General features: G+C 38.1%; 1 protein-coding gene and 1 pseudogene across 3 annotated transcripts in view; one reads left to right on the forward strand and one right to left on the reverse strand.

Annotated features, from left to right (window-relative positions):
- The first annotated feature begins 385 nt into the window (after positions 1 to 385).
- Positions 386 to 19,903, forward strand: part of LOC102531020 (P2R1A-PPP2R2A-interacting phosphatase regulator 1-like) — a 55,593-nt gene continuing 36,075 nt past the window's right edge. For 2 of the 3 annotated variants that reach the window (XM_072956199.1, XM_072956201.1), the window contains exons 1-3: positions 386 to 513; positions 3,146 to 3,323; positions 8,545 to 8,623. In XM_072956199.1, coding sequence (XP_072812300.1) covers positions 465 to 513; positions 3,146 to 3,323; positions 8,545 to 8,623 — 306 coding nt within the window. In that variant the 5' untranslated portion in view covers positions 386 to 464. Of the gene's footprint in view, positions 514 to 2,949; positions 3,050 to 3,145; positions 3,324 to 8,544; positions 8,624 to 19,903 lie in introns of all 3 variants that reach the window. The other variant, XM_072956200.1, reaches the window with a different exon arrangement.
- Positions 17,056 to 18,731, reverse strand: LOC107034698 (annexin A2 pseudogene; annotated as a pseudogene).

Consider the following 19,903-nt stretch of genomic DNA (forward strand, 5'->3'; position numbering starts at 1 on the left):
CTACCGAACAATCAGTTTTTACCACCTGCACCATCCCTAACTCTGAAAAATCAAACAATTTAGTAGAATCCCTAACTTTCAAGGGCTTAACAACTAGGAGAAACTTAAGGACATATGAAAAGACAGATGCTACTTTGCCATCATTTCCAGGTTTTATTAATATCATTCTTGCCTACCTAGTTTCTTTTACCCTTCATGTAGATCTTTTGGGAGGTTTGGGGTTTTTGTGCTTTGTGGGCTTAGGATCAACTTGATTTATCTTGTTCTTCTGATAACTAAGAGCTAACATGCTGCTTTGAAGTTGCCATGACAACCGGTAAAATAAAGAGCTGATTATGATATGTTTCTGGGATGCCTTTTATAGGTAAGAGGTCTGGGGCAGATGGCAGCACACTGGGATGTTCAAAGTGAAGAGCAGCATAAGGGTCAAAGTGTAGATAGAAGCAAACCAGCGATCCAAGATAATGGCATATACCCGCGGAACACCAAGACCTATTCATGAAACACAGCCAGGTTCGTATAATAATAAGTGGGTAGAACTGGGAAGTAAAAATAATTTCTTACATGTTGTGTTTGCCACTAGAGTATACAGAATTTTTGTTTTGGGAGTACTTGTTCCTTTTGATATTTCAACTTGTGTGTGTATTATGAGTCTTGTCTCTACTTTTACAGGTTTTAGGTTCCTGACATGTACCTACACTTAAAGAGAATTTCTCCTCTTTGGTAATAGCTGGAAACTTAGTGCCATCTCATGTATTTAGTCATTTCATATTATTACCACTTTTCTAGAAACAATGTCTAAGTTGCTCTTTCCTTGTCATTTTATTATGCCTATTTTTAGTGTTATGTAATTAGATTTTTTAAAATTAGATATCTGTAATGTTTAGGCATGATGAGATTTGATTTGTCTAGCCATTCAGAAGATATACATTAAACCTTATTATCTGCCAAGAATATCAACAAACTCTTTGAAAAGTAAAATGAGCAGTAGAGTGGAAGTAAGAGCTACTTGTTCTCTGATGCACTCCATATTTTTCTGCTATTCAAACAGTTTGGTTTTGACCCTCTGTTTAGTATTTTACCACTCCTTCTACATTCACTCTGAATTTACTCAGTTTCAGCTGCCATCTTTCATAAACTTTCCAGGTTACCTTGAGAACCTTAACAGTGGCTTTCAGGAATCTTGGTACTAGCCCAGATTCTACTGCTACCTAATTATGTGCCATTAATCTCTCTGGAATTTTATCAACTGTAAAATAGAAATGATTTGCCTACTTTACAAGACAGTTGTGAAGGAAAGGCGATTTAAACCTGCATTTATTCATAAAATAATTTAATAATTATTTATCAAGTGCTTATAAGCACAAAAATTATGCCCAGAGATATATCCAGAGGCTCCTCATCTGTCTTTTCACTTAAATAGAAGAGCAGAGGAATCTTGGCTTTGCCATTTAGTAGTTGTAATTTGAGTAACCCCTCTGGGCTTCGGTTTCCTCCTTTGAATAACGGGCATTGTGATGGTGCCTACCTCACAGAGTTATTGTAAGCATTCAATGTGATCATATATTTAAAGTGCTCAGGACAATACTTGCACATAGGAAGTGCCTCCCAAATGGTAGCTATTGTTAACCTGTCTTAGGTCAGGAATGGAGACTCCAAATTATCCTCATGTCTGGGATTTAGGTAACCTAATTCTGCTTAATATAATTAAGCTTTTCTTACTCTATTCTCAGAATGAATGAAGAATGATTTTCTTTCATGTCATAACTTGTCATGAACTGTTTCAAGATAATCCCATTGTTTTAAGTTCATCACTGATTAGCTGAGTAGTGTTAACAATTGAACCAACTGAGATAAGTATGTGAAAATATTTTTAAACTGTAAAGTGTTGTACCATATTGACTGTTTTAATTAATAGTTTCCATTTCAGCTGTTTCACTTGCCTTCTCTGACAGTTCTCTACATGGTTCCTAAAATGTGTGGTTTTACAAAATTATTAGTGTGGAAGTTAAGATTCTAGTACTCAATGTGGCTCATTAACTGGTGGTGAAAAATTCTAAAAGAGCAGTTCTTAAAATGTTTTGAGCCGTGACAGCACCGTTAAATGGAAACACTGATTTGGACGGATACTAAATTATGAGATATTTATTTTAAGAAAATAAGCTTCCCTGCTTTAACCCAAATCTTTTTTCTTAGATGAATAGCTTTGAGGAGCTAGATTTTATTCAGTGTAAAAAATATACACTGTATGATTATGGTTAAAAAATATATGGAAAACAACGATTTGTTTGCACAATTGGTTCAATTGTGTTAACGCCTTACTGGCACCCTTTGGGAGCAGGTGGCCTCTAAGCACTTAAAAGTGTATTATCCCCCCTCCCCCCGCTTTAGCGTTTTTAAAATCACAAAGGTGTAGGGTGTCTGCTGTAATAGGACGGAAAAATTCGTCATGGGAGGTAACAAGCTTGTTGGCCTCAGTCACAAGGGGATAATGGGCTTAAACAAAACTGAGAAAACAGAGTATTAGAACAGAAAGGATGGCGCTCCCATACACCTTATTCCATCCTTTTTATTCCTAAATAATGGTTAGCGAAACCATTCGAGGGTTAACACAGGAGGAGAGAACAACCACGGTGAATCCTCATCAGAAAGAAAGGAGGACCAGGCTTGGGGGGTGGGGGAGCGGCTCCTTCACTGCGCATGCGCCCCCAGCCAGGCTGCCACTGGCGCCTGCGATTACGCTTATTGCTTACGTAGTAAACACGAGTCAGCGGGCGGGACACCCGGAGTACGCGCAGGGCGGCGATGCCAGAGTGATTCGCGAAAGCGGCAGCTTGTAGTTTTTATTTTGGTCGGAAAGCCTTACCCAGGCTTGCATTGTCTGGGAGAGAGAAAGGAGAAAGGGAGAAAGGTTCACGGATTAAGATACATTCCTCATTTTTGTTACAGGCTTGGCAGTGAAGGATCCCAGCGTTAGGGGCCCCGAGCTTGGAAGTTAGGAGATTTGGAGCCAGTCCTGCCCGCTTTGTGCCCACTGGAGTTAGAGATGGTAGGGCTGCAAAAGTGAGCACCCACTCGTTTAAAAGCTTCCTCCTCACTCCTCTTTTCCCCCTTCCCTCTCTCGCTACATCATCTCCTCATTTAGTCGACTTGTTCTCACGTGAGCGGGAGCCAGAAAACCTTGAGAGTCCCGAACTAAGCTTCAGCGAGGACATGGCACAGGAGAAAATGGACCTAGACTTGGATCCGCTGCCGAGTTCAACCACCATAGAGGACAACACCCTAAGGCGATCCAGCAGCGCCCCTTTGATCAATGAGCTTAGGTGAGCAGGACTGAGATACTGAGGAGGCAAGTGTGGGGGGGGGGGCGGGGTGGTGTCAAGAGGTGCAGAAAGTGACATCCAGTAGCATTCCCATCCCTTTATTCATCGAGATTCTATGCAGGTATCTCCCTTGTCCCTGGTGTCCAGAGATGCCACCCTCAGCTTGGGGGGGCGGGGGGACAGGCTGGCCGGAGATCAAGTGCACACCCACCCTGAGGTTAACACACGTGAACCTGAACGTCCTCTTGTGACAGTTCACCGGGACCTGAAAGCAGCAACCAGTTGGTGTGGAGCACGACATTTTCTAACTTCACCCCATCTCTTACCTGCTCCTTTGAAGAAACTGCACACCACCCCACACCCTCGCCTCCAGATCTTCTGTGATGACTGTAATTTTTGTCATTCTCTCAGTTGCTTTGTCACCTCTGATCTTCACCCTCAACACACTCAGAATGAAAATGGTTGTCAAGCAAATAAGCTTGGGCCTTTTCCACACTAGTTTTTATTTGAACAAAGAGTTTAGGTATCACTGAAAATTGATATCCTAAATTTTGCATTCTCAGTGGCCAGTATTGCCCCTACTTAGTTCTTTGGGGTGGATGAAAAAAATTTTCTCATGTAAAAGCACAGATACACATACAGCACAATGACAGATATGCAGTTTATTTGTTCTATTAAAATTTCATTGAGATTTTTGAGGTGGACCTAATTAAGGGGGAGGAAATGTCTAAAAAGGCTCTTTAAAGGGCTGATGATGAAAAAAGATTTAAAAGATTTAACTGATAGTTGACTGTATTTCCTGCGCATATCCAAAGGTCTGGCATGACTCAAGCTTGTTATTTCTTAAAATAGAATTTTAAAGTGAGATCTTGGATCTCACATCCCAGTATCATAAGATCTTCTCAATATTGTAGAAAATGTCTGAAAAATGCATTCACTACATATGTTATTAACTTTGCTTCTCACCTTTTGTTGGTATCATACTCATTGAGAGTTGTAATTGACAACTGTTAGAGGAGAACTCAAGACACCAGATCTACACTCCTTGTTTAATGTGTGAGGAAACATACCCATGAATCTCCAAAGTGACATAGTTAGTAGTAGAGCCAGTACTAGGAACCTGTGTCTCCAGACTCCTAAGCTAGTGCTTTGTCCACTACTGATAAACATCTAAGCTGATTAACTCTAAACAAATGCAACTTTCTGGTCATTTGAGTTAAAGGAAAATATGTTGTAACAAAATGAAAAGCAAACTAAGATTGCCCAAGAAAGGCCACATTACTTTTTTAAACAGGCAGGTAGAAAAATAAGGGGTGGGGGGCGGCTCTGCCTGTGGTACTGAGAACAAGAACATTCTATAAATTCATGATTCTACTCTCATCCCATTGTGTGAATAAATGAATTGTGATGGACCCACTCTGCTAGTAGAAGAAAACACTTGGGGAGAATCTTGATTTTCTTGAAAGGCTTTGTGAAACAAACAAGTTGAAAATATGTCGATGATGGAGGATATATATTTGAAGAAACATGTGGAGCCTGTTTAATGTATTAAGTGCTGAGGCAGGGGAGACCAGGCCTCTTTTCCCAATCCTCAAAAGTCCTGGAAACAAAGATAGTGATCACAGTTATCCCTTCACACTTTGTTCTGCAAAGGATTCGAAATTTTTATTTTTATCATATTGGAGCATAGTTACAGTGTTGAATTCCGTAGCTTAAGATCCTGATGCAGGAAGTGAATTTTGAACAGCAAGGTGAGGGGCAATTGCGTATTTATCTAGCAGGAGTTAACCCGAAAAGTGGACCAAGTCCAGGGATTCTCATCTATCAAAAACAAGTAACATAGGCATGATATATAACATTCCTGAGGTCAGAGAACTTGTCCAAGTGATCTCCTGAGGGCATATTTTGTGCTGTTGTGGCAAGTTTAGGGTGTAGTCAGAGAAGTTACACTGAAGCAAGAAAAATTTAGAGTAGAGTTAAACTGAGCCTTAGTCGAATTCATTTTCACCCCAGTTCTTTTCAGTTGCATATGTATACCATTCACTTTTCCCACTTTCCCTTAGATGTTGCCTTGCCTCTTTCATAGCCCACTAAATATTGTTGCATTTCTTGCAAGCAATTTCCAATTTTGCTTGGAATATAGATCCTGTATATAGATCCTCAGTCTCTTGCACCAGCATTTGCAGAATTTGTTCTTTAAATGTCTTAACTCTTTAGTACGTATTACTAGTTTTTAAAAAGTTCCTGCATGGTTTTGTATACACATCAAACGTTTTAAACCTCTTGGTTCTTTGTGCTCTGCTCTTTAGCCCCTTTAATTGGTGACTTCACTACTGGTGTCAGTGACTTTATTTAAAGGTATTTTTTTTTCTTCTACTTCTCTGGCCCTTATAAGAATTAGAGATTAAGTTCTTGGAGTTCTGCCAGTGCCTTTGCCCTTTAAATACTCTGCGTTTAAACTGTTACTGCCTGAATTCTGTTTGAAAGGCAAACTACTGCTGAGTGGCCAAATTGAGTCTGCTGATAGATTTTGTAAATAAAATTTTATTGGAACATAGCCACACCCATTTGTTGACTTGTTGTCCTTGGGCCACTTTCCCACTACAATGGCAGGGTTCAGTAGTTACAACAGAGGTTACATGGTCCACAAAGCCCAAAATATTTACTATCTGGCCCTTTGCAGAAAAAGTTTGCCAACCATCTGATTTATTAAATGCTTACAAACCAGGAAGAAAAATTGTGTCCATGAAGAATGGTTGTTCTGGTACTATAGCTGACATAAATAAATTGTGGTTTAGATGGAACTGCTGCTTACTGATCATTTGATGTGGAGCATTGATCATTATCTGTTACATTACCTTCACTTTTTCCAAGTTGTAAGTAGCACTTAGTTCTAGGTATCACCTAGGAGTTGATAAATTCATGTTGAGTGACTCATATCAATTGAAATATATGCTGCCTCAATGATTTTTTTCAATTTTTGTCTTATTACATAAAATTGACAGACAAAAATTTAGGGGAGAATATAGTAGCCAGCCTTAAGAATTACCCAACACACAAAAGATGGTGGAAATATGTAACCCATTAGTGTCCCTCCAAGTTCTAGTAGTGACCACTAAAATAGATCCCCATTCTCATAAGGGAAAATGACTGGGAAAGGAAGTGAAAGTTAGACCCGTACATATATCCTCTTATAAAATATTGAGTTACTGCTTGTTATATGCAAATTACTATGTTCCAAAGATGTATCTCAAGGTTCAATAAGGTTTTAATAGGGAAAATAAATACTCGAAGAACTTAACTGTTTGGTAGAGTGAGATCTGTGCTTAGGAGGGAAGGAAAGTGCTAGGTAATTAGAAGAAGGGTGTGAGAAATGACAGCAAGATTGATGAGGGATACAGGAAAGGTTTTTGGACAGGTGGCATTTGAGATGGGTCCTAACAGATAGATTGATAGGATGCAGACTGGAAGAAAGGGGGCCAGATGCCTGGGACAGCATGCAACAATATGGAACAGGCTTGAAAGTAGGAAAGTATAGGTATATTCCAGAATGCTGGTCAACTCTGCCTGGATCACTGGCTCCCAAAGTTTCATCTGCTGACCAGTGCTGATCCCAGGTGACATTTTACCCAATGCACGGTTTTTAAAAAGTTAAGTATATCATTCTTTTCTGGGCAGGACTGTATTTTACTCAGATTTTTAGTCCTGCTTTTTTTTAAATACCAAAATATACGTTCATAAATGAAATGATGGGTTGGTAGTTGGTGTGGTTTTTTTTTTTCAAATGACCTTATTTGGCAAGAGAAAATGGTAGCAACTGTACGTTTGTGCCAAGATTTTGTTTTGAAATTTTCCTAGTCTATAAAATCCAAATGTTGGTGGAACTAAATTGTGGAGGGCTTTGAATGTCATAGTAAAGAATGTAATTGAATTCAGCAGGTGATGAAGAGCATCACTGAAAGTTGTGAGCAGGAGAGCAAGCTATTCTTTAGGAGGGTGATCTGGTAGTTGGTAGACAGATTGTAGTAGGGAAAGAACAGAGGTGAGGCGACCAATTAGACTATTGCAGAGTCTAAGGAAAAGTTAAAAAAAAAAGCTTTGAATAGGTTTTTGGCAAGGAGCCTGGGAAGAATAAGATGAATATAAGAGGTCATAGAGGTAAAACCTGAAAGACTTGACACCTGATTGGCTATACATAGCAAAAAAGAAAATGTTAAAGATTATTTCTTATTATCGTTGGGGAACCTGGGATGAAAGGTACACAAGAACCCTCCATTTTCTTTTTGAAGTTTCTTGTGAGTCTTAAACAATTTCAGAATAAAAAGTTATAACAAAAAGAAAACAAAAAGGAAAAGATGACTCCTTCAGGGTCCCAAGCTCTAAAAGGCTGAGGCTGGCTAGGTGGGCACCATCAGAGCTAACGAAATGACCACCTCCAGCGGGCAGCGACTGAGACTGAATCTCAGCTCGGTACGTTGTCGCCAGGTAGAAATGTGGCCCAGTGTGGCAACATCCTGCAATAGAAGCCAGAAATCTGGGTTCTTTAATGTGAAATCTCCATAATTGTTCCAAGTGTGTGCAACCAATTCAAAAACATTTTTATCACCGAGTAGACCAAATGAAACATATCATTTGAAAATCTCAGCTCCATTGACCCCTGCTACCGCTACCCCTCCTGTTCATGTGAAAGTTAGAGAGTTGAGAGGAAATTGGTTCTAGCACATAATAGCTTTAATCAAAATTTAAGTCAGTTGCAGATTTACACAGAAAATGATGTCTCTCCAAGGCCACAATAAATTATATTTCTTGGTTTCATGATTATAGAGGTAAAGTGGCATGCTTGAGAATTCCTTCCTTTGCATGGACACTTGTTTAGGCTCTGTCCTAGCTTTAATCATAAATTTAAGTCAGTTGCAGATTTACACAGAAAATGATGTCTCTCCAAGGCCACAAAAATTATATTTCTTGGTTTCATGATTATAGAGGTAAAGTGGCATGCTTGAGAATTCCTTCCTTTGCATGGACACTTGTTTAGGCTCTGTGTGTGTGTGTGTGTCTGGGTGTGTGTCTGGGTGTATGCATGTTTTATTTTCTACATCTGCACAGCCATCTCCATGAAGAAGCCATTTACATTAATGACATTTAAGGATGTGAAATCTTATTTCTTTTAAAAATTTTGGTAATGGATTTTAAATGACAAATGTTTTCTTTTTCTTCTTAGGAATGATTCACAGGTGTTCCAACCTGACACATTAAGAGCTAGAAGAAACAGTACAACATTTGTGGGACAACCCTGTCTGGTAAGGAAAGGCTTATAGACTTGTGCTGTTGGTCTTAACCAGTGGTTCCCCAACTCGGATGTACACCTGGAAGGCTTGTTAGAACAGACTGCTGGCCCTCAACCCCAGAGTTTCTGATTCAGGAGGGCTGAAGCAGGGCCTGAGAATTAGCATTTCAAACAAGTTCCCACTTTGAGAAGCATTGCTCTGAACATTACTGAAGGAGAAATAAACACTTTGAGTACACTTATGATTGCTGCAGCTGCAGCAGAATTAACTTTTAAATCCCATATGGATTTAATATCGAGATGCATTTTTACATCAAACCATCTGGCTTCCAATTTTTAAAAGAATATTCTAATTTTGAGAGGAAAATTTGCAGGCTCTTCTAAGGGTAGTTTTCAGGCTTTTAGTTCGACTTTTATCTCACATTTCTCTTGAATTGAAAATGCAGTTTGTTTTTCGTGGTGTTATAATGCAATCTCTAAATTACAACTTTTATCTACTGATTATCCTGTGAACATAGGAAATATGCTTGTAGATCAGTAAGCCAAAGTTAATAAATGATTCACTCTATGAATCATTTTACTGAAGTGAAATCCACATAACATACAGTTAACTATTTTAACGTATACACTTCAGGGACATTTAGTGCATTCACAGTGTTCAACCACCACCTCTCTCATTTCAAAAAGCACACATCTTTGTCTTGTTCCTGATCACAGGTGGAAAGCTTTGTCTTTCATCATCGAGTATGATATTAGCTGTAGGTTTTGGTAAATACCCTTTATCATGTTAGGGAATTTCCTTTCTACTCCTACTTGCTGAGTATTTTTTATCATAAAAGGGTGTTGAATTGTTTCAAGTGCTTTTTCTGCATCTATTGAGATGATACCCTTTATCATGTTAGGGAATTTCCTTTCTACTCCTACTTGCTGAGTATTTTTTATCATAAAAGGGTGTTGAATTGTTTCAAGTGCTTTTTCTGCATCTATTGAGATGATCCTATTTTTTTTCTCCTCCATTCATTTAATATGATTTATTGCTTTGATTTTCTTATGTTGAACCACCTTTGCATTCCTCGGATAGATCCCACTTGGTGCTAGTGTATAATCCTTTAATATACTATTGGATTTGGTTTGCTGTTATTTTGTTGAGGATTTTTCCACTCTTATTCATAAAGGATATCGGTCTATAGTTTTTTTCTTTCTTGTAGTATCTTTGCTGGCTTTGGTACCAGGGTAATGCTGATCTCATAGAACATGTTAGAAAATGTTCCTCCTCTTCTGTTGTTGGCAGAGTTTGATTAGGACTGGTGTTGATTCTTTAAATGTTTGGTAAAATTCACCAGTGAAGCCATCTGGGCCTGGACTTTTCTTTTTTGGGAGATTTTGGAAACAGATTCTATCTCTTTACTTGTTTACAGGTCTGTTGAGATGTTATATTTCCTCTTGAGTGAGTTTGGTAATTTGTATGTTTTTTAAGGAATTTGTCTATTTCATCTAGATGATCTGATTTGTTGATATACAATTATTCATAGATTTCTCTTACATGATTTGTTTAATAAGATGGAAACTATAGAACATATTTTAATGAAATGTTATAACTTGGAACCCATTTTAAAATATTGCCTTCTAATCTTAAAACTGGGCATTTTTCTCTTTATAGATTGATGTTCAATATTATTCCCACATATGCATTAGTAGTATATTGGGGGAAAATTAGAATTGTTCATAAAACAAATCTTTCTTCTTTACACTCACTCATTTACTTGAATGGATATTCAACAATATTTACTGAACACTTGTTTGTCTATCAAAGCCCTGCTTACCTACCCAGTCCTCTTTTCTACTCAGCCAAGTCAACAAATATTTTTAGGAACCTGCTATATATTAAGCCCTTATCTAGTTGCCGGGGAAATCTAACCTAATTTGAGGGAGTTAGAGAGGAAATGACATCTTAGTTGAGATCTAACTGATGTGTGGGAGTAGCTACTTTGGGATACTGGTAGCAGGAACAGACAATATTCCAGGTAAAAGGTGGCATGTTAGAAGGCCTGGAGTGTGGTGTGGAGAGAATAGAGTGTGTAGAAAATGTGAAAGAAGTACATTCTAGCCAGAGTGGAGATAAAGATGAAGTAGTGAGAAGTGAGATTGGAGACGTAAATAATTGCAAAATCTTCTAGGGCCTTCCAAGTCATGCTAAAGGTTTGGCACTTTATGCTAAGGTCAATGGAAAGCTACTAAAGAATTCTAAGTCTGTGATTGACCTGATCAAATTTGCATTTGAAAAAAATTACCCTGGCTACAGAGTGGAAAGCAGATTGGAAGAGGGCAAAAGTAGATGCAAGTGTCTTGTCTTATATTTAAGTCTTTAAGCCATTTTGAGTTTATTTTTGTGTATAGTGTGAGAGAGTATTCTACTATCCAGAGGGAACCTTAATTCAAAAAGATACATGCACCCCAATGTTCATAGAAGCACTATTTACAATAGCCAAGACATGGAAACAACCTAAATGTCCATCTACAGACGACTGGATAAAGATGTTGTGGTATATTTATACAATGGAATACTACTCAGCCATAAAAAAGAATTAAATGCCATTTGCAGCAACATGTGTGGACCTGGAGATTGCCATTCTAGGTGAAGTAAGCCAGAAAGAGAAAAAAAATACCATACAGTATCACTTATATGTGGAATCTAAAAAAAAAACAAACAAACTTATTTACAAAACAGAAACAGACTCACAGACATGGAAAACAAACTTATGATTACTAGAGGGGGAAGGAGGTGGGAATGGATAAATTCGGAGTTTGAGATTTGCAGAATCTAACTTATATATATATATAAAAGATGAACAAATTCATACTGTATAGCACAAGGAACTATATTCAATATCTGGTCATAACTTATAGTGAAAAAGAATATGAAAACAAATATATGTATGTTCATGTATGACTGAAGTATTATGCTGTACACCAGAAATTGACACATTGTAAACAGACTATACATATACACACACACACACACACACACACAAACACACACACACAAAGTAGATACTAGATTAAATAGGCAACTGCAGTAACCCTGGCATACAGCTGATGGTAACTTAGACTAATGTGATAGCAGTGGACATGGAAAAAAGTGGCAGACCCATGAGCTATTTGAAAGGTAGAATCAATTGGTGATAGATTCGATGGAGCGTGGGAAACAGCAGGGGCAAAGATGACTACTAGCTCTCTGGCTTGGGCAACTGATAGGATAGGGGTACCACAGAAGAGAACATTGGAAGAATAGTAGATTTAGAAGGGAAGATGAGTTTAGTTTTTGGTAATGTTAAGTTTGAGGGTCTCTGCAATCTCTAAGTGGAGATGTTAGATATACTCGGTTGAAGCTCAGGGTAGAAATTTGTACTAGACACACACATTTAAGAATCATCAATAGATCATTATTTAAAGCTATGGGATTGAATGTTGTGACCTATGGAGAGAGCATAAAAGGAGAAGAGAAGAGGCTAAAGGAGAAAACTTTAAAAATCACCAGCATCAGTCAGAAGAAACTCCACCAAAGAAGACTAAGATAGAATGGTCAGAGAAGTTGGAGGAGACTCAGAACAGAGCAGTACCATGAAAAACCAAGGAAAACCATTAAGTCATATGCTGTCAAGTGGTCAAACATGAAAAAGATTGAAAGGTGTCCTTTGAGTTACCAAAATGGAGCTTATTCATGAATTTTTTATGTTTGAAAGGAAGTTCAGTGGAGAAAAGGGTAGGGTGAGAAGTCAGATTGGATTAGGGTAAAGAATGACTTGAGAGGTGAGGACCTAGAAATGGCATCATACATATGAGTTTGGTTATTTGAGGGCAGGGGGCAGATTACCCTTTCTATGCCTTAATCTCCTCATCTGGAAAATGGAAATGTAATAATAAACAAGATGATACTGTATAGCACAGGGAAATATACACAAGATCTTATGGTAGCTCACAGAGAAAAAGATGTGACAATGAATATATATATGTTCATGTATCACTGAAAAATTGTGCTCTACACTGGAATTTGACACATTGTAAAATGATTAGAAATCAATAAAAAATTAAAAAAAAATCTGCCTCATAAGTTTGTTGTGATTATATCAGTGTAAAGCACTCAGCACAGCACTGGTACATACTAAATGCTCAATAAATATGTTTTTATTAGTAATAGTACATATTGAAGAGCAACTGGGTACCGGGTATTTTTTTAATGCATAATTTTCCTTAAGATTTCTAGGCTTTTAATTCCCATAAGGTCCAGCTTAATATCATGCATACTTAAAATTAGCCATCTTATATAATGGATTGGGCTTGGCAGAACCAAAGTCATTTTAACTTATTTGATGATGGGAATTTCAAGGCTTATTGGTTTAGCTTGCTGTAACAGCATTATGCGTCTGCTTTTATTTTGTTCCAAATATCTCCTCATTATAATTATAAGACTTATGGAGGTATATACTTGCCTTCAGTATAGATAGGCTGAGTTATCTAGGAGAACAACATGATAATTAGAATGTTTTTGGCCAAAGTAACAAAATTCAATTAGAAGTGACTTAAACAATAAGGGCCATTTATTATTTCAAATAACAAGAATTCTTGTGAAAGGAGGTTCCAAGGTTGGTTAATTCTGTGGCTCAGTGATGTCATCAGAGACCCAGGTTCTTTCCATCTTTCCACTCTAACATCCTGAGCAGCCTCACTAACCTTTGTACCTGGTAATTAGACCCAGGGTTCAGAATCATACATATAGCATGATCTTCTATATATTTACAGATGTCAAGAAGAATGTGTATCAGTCTATTATTAGTAGTTATCTGGAGCATGGAATGTATAGGAAGAATGTTACTTCCACTTTATGCATTTCTATACCATTTGAATGTTTTTCACAAAGCATCAACAATAGAGGTGTTTTCATTTCTAGCTGATATATCACATTGCAAAAGAGAAACATCATTCTTGAAAAATATTGTTTTGAAAATACAGTTGTCCATTAGTATCCACAGGAGATTGAGGGCTGGTTCCAGGACCCACAGATGGTATCAAAATCCAAATATGCTCCTGTCCCAGAGTCCGCCCTCTGTATCTGTGGGTTTGAATCTTTGGATTCAACCAACCACAGATCGTTTATTAAGTTTGCAATCTGTGCTTTGAATCCATGGATGGGAACCTTCGGATACAGAGAGCTGACTGTGTATTTACTGGAAAAAAAAATCCACATATACGTAGACTCGTCAGTTCAAACCCATGTTGTTCAAGAGTCAACTGTACTTGAAAAGTGCTGTTGAATGAGATCATGAACCCTAAGCTTAAGGATTCTATCCCATACTAGACTGTCCTTAAAACTGATGCTGCAGGAACCTAGAGTATTCAAATTCACAGAGATGGAAAGTGGAATGGTGATTGCCGGAGGCTGAGGGAGTTGTTGTTTAATGGGTATAGAGTTTCAGTTTTGCAAGATGAAAAGAGTTCTGGAGACTGGTTACGTGACAGTGTGAATGTATAATGCTACTGAACTGTACATTTAAAAATGGTTAAGATGGTAAATTTTATGTTACGTATATTTTACCACAATTTAAACATTTTTAAAATTGGTGATGCTTTTACTGTATTACAATGTGGGCGAAACAGGATTTTAGAAAAAATGACAGTGATAGAGGGCATTGAAGAACTATGGGTGCCCTTTAACACACAAATAGAGATGCATGTTTCCAAACCTTATAAAAATCTGCTATCTCACAATTATTTTCTTAATTAACCTCAAATGTTTTCTTCACCACTGTCAGGAAATCACTCCACCTGACTTCTGATGAGCGGAAACCCTAGGGCCCTTTTCTGGGTGTGGAAATGATGCCTTTCCCCCCAAATTACCCCTTTGCCATATCCCCTAAGAACCCCGAGGGTGGCATGCCTGTTCCCTACCCTTCCACTAGGAATTCTCTTCCCAGAACCTCTGTTGAACTTGATGCAGCCTGTCTTTTCTCCATCTCCACCCCCTCCTACTTCCCCAGAAGCAGGAAAAGTGTCTCATCTTCGTATAAGAAACAATTGTGCTTTCCTTGAGCAATTTGTCCATTTTAATTTTATGGCAACCAATATATGCCTGGTTAGGTTTTGCTTTACACATTGGCAACTATGAACTCTAAACCCAATTTCTGGCCCACCAGTAGTGAGCGTGTAATATGCTCCCTGCTTCATGCTCTGACCTAGCTTGCATTCAATTCATGTTCAGTATCTTCATAAGTCACCTTAAATCATTTTGGAAACTAGGCAGAGACATTCATAAACACAGTATAAACATACAACCCTTGTTCAGGATTTTCTAGATATTAATCTCAATTCCAATAGGAAATGGGTTAAAAATAGCAAACCTAGGAAAGTTAAAAATTATTTTTAAAAAATGTAATATCTTTACACTATTAGTTTTCTGTGTTCTCTTTTAAATGGACCTCAGCTTGATCTTTCCTTCTATCTTAATTCCTTCACTAGAGATAACACTTGGGAATCAGCTTCACCCAGCACCCTCTCCACCTCCCCGGCTCCTGCCCGCCCCCAACCCTGTGGCATCATTTCTTGGTGCTGGTACTCTTGCTTCCTCCCAAGGACTTTTTTTCCCTAAAGTGTGAGAGAATGGCGCAATGGGAAATTTACACCAAAGAGACCAGTGAGGTTTACTGACTTCTCAGGAAACTATTTCTATTTTAATACTTTGTTTCATGTAGAAAAATTATCTGAGGCAATTCCCTTGCATACACCACCTATAGTACTTAGTCTTTGGGAGAATTCTCTTCCAGAAGCCTTCTTTTTTACAATTAATATCCACATTCTTACTAAAAGAACCAATCAAGTCCAATATTTGATCCACATTTTGGCCAATATAAAAACTTTACTGTGGCTTATGATTCTATAGCTCAAGTTCACATCCTACCTTCCCCAGACATTTCACACTATATCCCTGTTGATGTCATCAATTTCAGTCAGGCAATCTCAGGATTTCCTGGATAAAGTTTTCCAATAGGAAATTCTGAGCCTTTGCCTGAAACTAAACTGGTTTATTCCCATCCCTTAGATATCAATTAAAAATAATCTCTTCCAGGAAATCTTTCATAATTAATTTAGAACACTTTGCCACACCATACATTTCTCTTCTTTTGGCATTTTAAAATAGCTGTCCTTTATAATCCAGCTAAAGTACCATAATTTCTGTATATTGGGTGTATGTATATTCTTCAGTTCAGGTTGGCATGTCTTTTCAATTAGGTTATAAACCTTATAAACCTTAGTGTTGCATATTCTATATTGTGAACTTTCCAGGCATTTCAGTGATGATGATATGAGCATCAGTATATATATATATATATATATATATATATATATATATATATATATGAATTTTTTAACAGAAAACCTGAACTTTTCAAATTTGTTGCATGTCACCACACAACAGCTTCTCAGTGATCAGTGCTAATAGAGGAGCCCATTGGGGGAGAAAATCCAAACTACTTGCTTTGGAAAATAGAATATTTTCACAGTATGCCTTAAGAACAGGCATACAAGTTTTTAAAATTAGTAATAATATCTAATGTTGGAGAAGTACCAGGAAATTGATATTTTCATACACTGCTGGAAAGTAAATTTGTATAAGCTTTCTGGAGGGCAGTTCGGCAGTGAGTATCAACAGCCTTGTGACCCAGAAATTCCAACTCTATGAATTTATCCAAAAGAATTCCTTGAGGATGTGTGCAAAGATTAGCTTAGAGGTTGTTATAATAGCATTATTTATAAAGGCAAGCAAAAACTGTGGCAAAAGTATGAATGTTCAGTAACAGGGAATAGGTTAAATGAATGAGCCTTCATTATCTGAGTCCCAGTTCTAGCAATTATTAACTGTATGACTGTAGCACCTTGCTTAATTTCTCTACCCCTCAATTTTCTAATCTTTAAAATAGGAACGGTAATAATATCTATGTCATGAGGTTGTTGAGAATTGAGTGAGCTAAGACATGTCTGGCATGTAATAGATCCTTCTTATTATTATGGTACTTCTATATGGTGTAACATTCAGCCTTTAAAAATGGTATTGCCGGTGAATTTTAACATGGAAAGTTACTTGGAGTGTATTTTGGTTTTGTTTTGTTTCTGAAGTAAAAATTCATCTGTTTACCACACAGTACACAAAAGGCAAAGTGTTTCACATCACAGATCACTTCCAACTCCTTGGCATGTTCATTTCTTTGGCTAAAAGGAAGGATTTGCTGGGAACTCCAGGCAATGCTTAGGCAACTAAAATAAGGTGGGAGGGGAGGCAACGCAAACGTCATCTGCACAGGGATGGGCAAAGGGGGCTGTTAATCACAAGCTGATTTTCTAGAACTGTCAGCTGGAAGCACAGAAGCACCACTTCTGGACACTTGTACCATCTCAGGCTTCACCGCCGCCACACAGGTACAGTGGCACTTACAGGTAGCCGCCCTTGCTGTCCTCCTGGATCTGGTAGTACAGGGACCTGCCATACTTTCTCTTGAATTCAGACCTAATTTTCAACGTGTCCCCTTCCTTCACTGCAGGAGACCATGATTCTAATCAGGATCTTATTTTGAGTCCCCTTGCCCTTTATAGAGTCATGTAGTCAGTCAGTAAAATACAGGGGCTTGTTCTCAGTACACTGGACCAGATTCAGGAAAGCATATTCCATGTCTCCTTTGACCTTCTTTTTGATCATAAGGGCTATAACTCTTGTACCTTTTAAATACTGTCAAGGTGAGCCACACTGCTTGGCCATGATGCTGATCCACTTAGAAACATTCGTTCCTTTCCTCTGTGTTCCAGCATTAAGGAGATCCCAGGTATCTTGGGTCAGTCAGTTCATAGTCAATGACAGAGTTATCCTCTGCTCTTCTACCCTTTGCAAGGGCAACTATCAGCTTGCAGAAGTCACCAGATGGGTCAGAAACAATGTCCTTCTCCAGACCACTCTTGTACATTTCCTTATAGATTGTTTATTTCCTGCAAGTCTGGCTTGGTCCTTGAGCAGGTAAGTTCAATAAGAGAGTCCTCATCAATCCCCAGAGCCCCTTCATGGAGCAGGCTTTCAGCTTGGACTCCTCCCACTGAGCAGGTGCTTTCAGAACGTACCAAATCACCTTCTTGGGGTGGCCAGACAAGGCTGACTTCAGTGCTGAAGCAAATTCCTTATTGGTCCTTCCTTGAAAGGCGAAAGTAATATTCTGTCTCTGCTCATTACTGCAGTTGGTCAGAATATTAGCGATGGTAACCTCATCTACACCTTTAATCTTGATGGCCATTTCAATGTTCAAAGCATCTGGCTCAGCATCAAAGCTGGAGTACACTTTGACTGACCTGTATGCATTTGGGGGTTCACAGTGGTCACCTTCTAAACTGCGCCTGCACAGACTTTCGTAAACAGTAGACAGTTTGATAGAAGCTGGCCCAGGAGCAGAGGCTTGTGAGTATCCCCAGATGCGGACCCAGGATGTTTTAAGTAATTTTTTTAAAAAGCTGCAAAATAGTATCTGGAAAAATAAACAGAGATATTTACTGTGGTCATCTCTCGATGGTGGACAGTGCTTTTTTCCCATATTAATTATGTTTTATACTGAGCAGGTATTGTTTATAATGAGAAAAATAAGTCAATTTCTGTTGACAAAATAAAAGATTAGGATGAACAGGTGGGGCACAGAGGATTTCAAGAGCAGGGAAACTACCTGGTATGATGCTGTAACAGTGCATGTATGTCCTATACATTTGTCCAAATCCATAGAATATATAACACCAAGAGTAGATGCTGATGTAAGCTATGAACTTTGTTGATGATGTGTCAATGTCATTGAATCTTGACTATTTCCTCCACCTTCTAGCAAATGATTAGAAAAAACTGATTTCAACATTTTCTTAAGCAAAATATAATTAGTGAGATAACAACTCCTTAAAAAGTCATATGATACATTTTAAAACCTAATAAAAATTCATACTATCTGCTTCATAAAAATATTCATTTGTCCGACACACATTTTTTGAACACACATCTTCTTCCCACCCACCAACTCGCTCCTCTTACTGCCTTTCTTGGCCACCATCCATCTATAGCTTCAGCTAGGAACATCAGGCCAATCTTTAGTTCTTTTTACTCTCTGATCATGTCTCCAATCTGCCTCCTTCTCTTCATTCCTCCCTTTTTCATTCAAACTCTCATCATTTTTTACCTGGCCTATGACCCTGCTTCTAATCCCTCTTCCCTCTGCCCTCAATTTGTCCTGCATATGCTGCTAGGGTTGCCTTTCTAAAACAGATATGATCTTGCTTAAAATACCTTTGAGATTTAAGAACTGAGAGGGACCGATGCTTTAGGTTTCCTATGGGGCTCAAAGGCTAAAGTCCCCAAACCACAGCCTGGTTTCAGCCAAATTTCCCCAATTTTCTTCCTGCCATGCCCTATCCTGTGCCGAGTTTCAGCCACCCTGAACCTCTCTGTTCCCCAAACACGCTCCTCTGCCTGAGTGTCTCTTCCTACTCCGTGAAATGGCCCCCGCTCCCATCTTCTCTATCTCACGAATTCCTGCCCTCCTCTGTAAAGCCGACTCCACGACCCCAGGCAGAGTTATATTCTTTGTCCTTTGTACTCCTACAAATCATAACTTGTTCTGGCATTTACCTGTGGCTTAGTTTTCTCTACCCAGACTTTAAATTTCTCAAGGACAGGAAAATGTCTTATTTATCTTTAGATCCTCAGGGCCTTGCACCTCACTTTAATGTATGGTAGGTGTTCATTAAATATCTTTGAACACACAGCTCAGTGTAATCTTAAGATATGATGTGAAAGTAAGATATGGTAAATTCATTACCAAGCATTTGAAGAATTAACCAGGCTGCAGATAGAGTGGATAAATGAATTCTAAAGATAATTCTCAAGCCTTATTTTTACACAGCTTTCAATCTCTCCATCCTTTCATTTCCCTTTTGTATGGGGTCTTCAGAAGCTTTGAGAAAAAACCAAAAAGGAGAAAGTAGTCCTGTGAAAGAGATAGGAACAAGATAAACAAGATTACACTGTATAGCACAGGGAAATATACACAAAATGTTATGATAACTCACAGAGAAAAAAATGTGACAATGAGTGTGTATATGTCCATGAATGACTGAAACATTGTGCTGAACACTGGAATTTGACACAACATTGTAAAATGATTATAAATCAATAAAAAATGTTAAAAAATAAAATAAAATAAAATAGTTTAAAAATTAAAAGAAA

This window comes from Vicugna pacos, chromosome X, assembly GCF_048564905.1.
Source record: "Vicugna pacos chromosome X, VicPac4, whole genome shotgun sequence".
NCBI lineage: Eukaryota > Metazoa > Chordata > Mammalia > Artiodactyla > Camelidae > Vicugna > Vicugna pacos.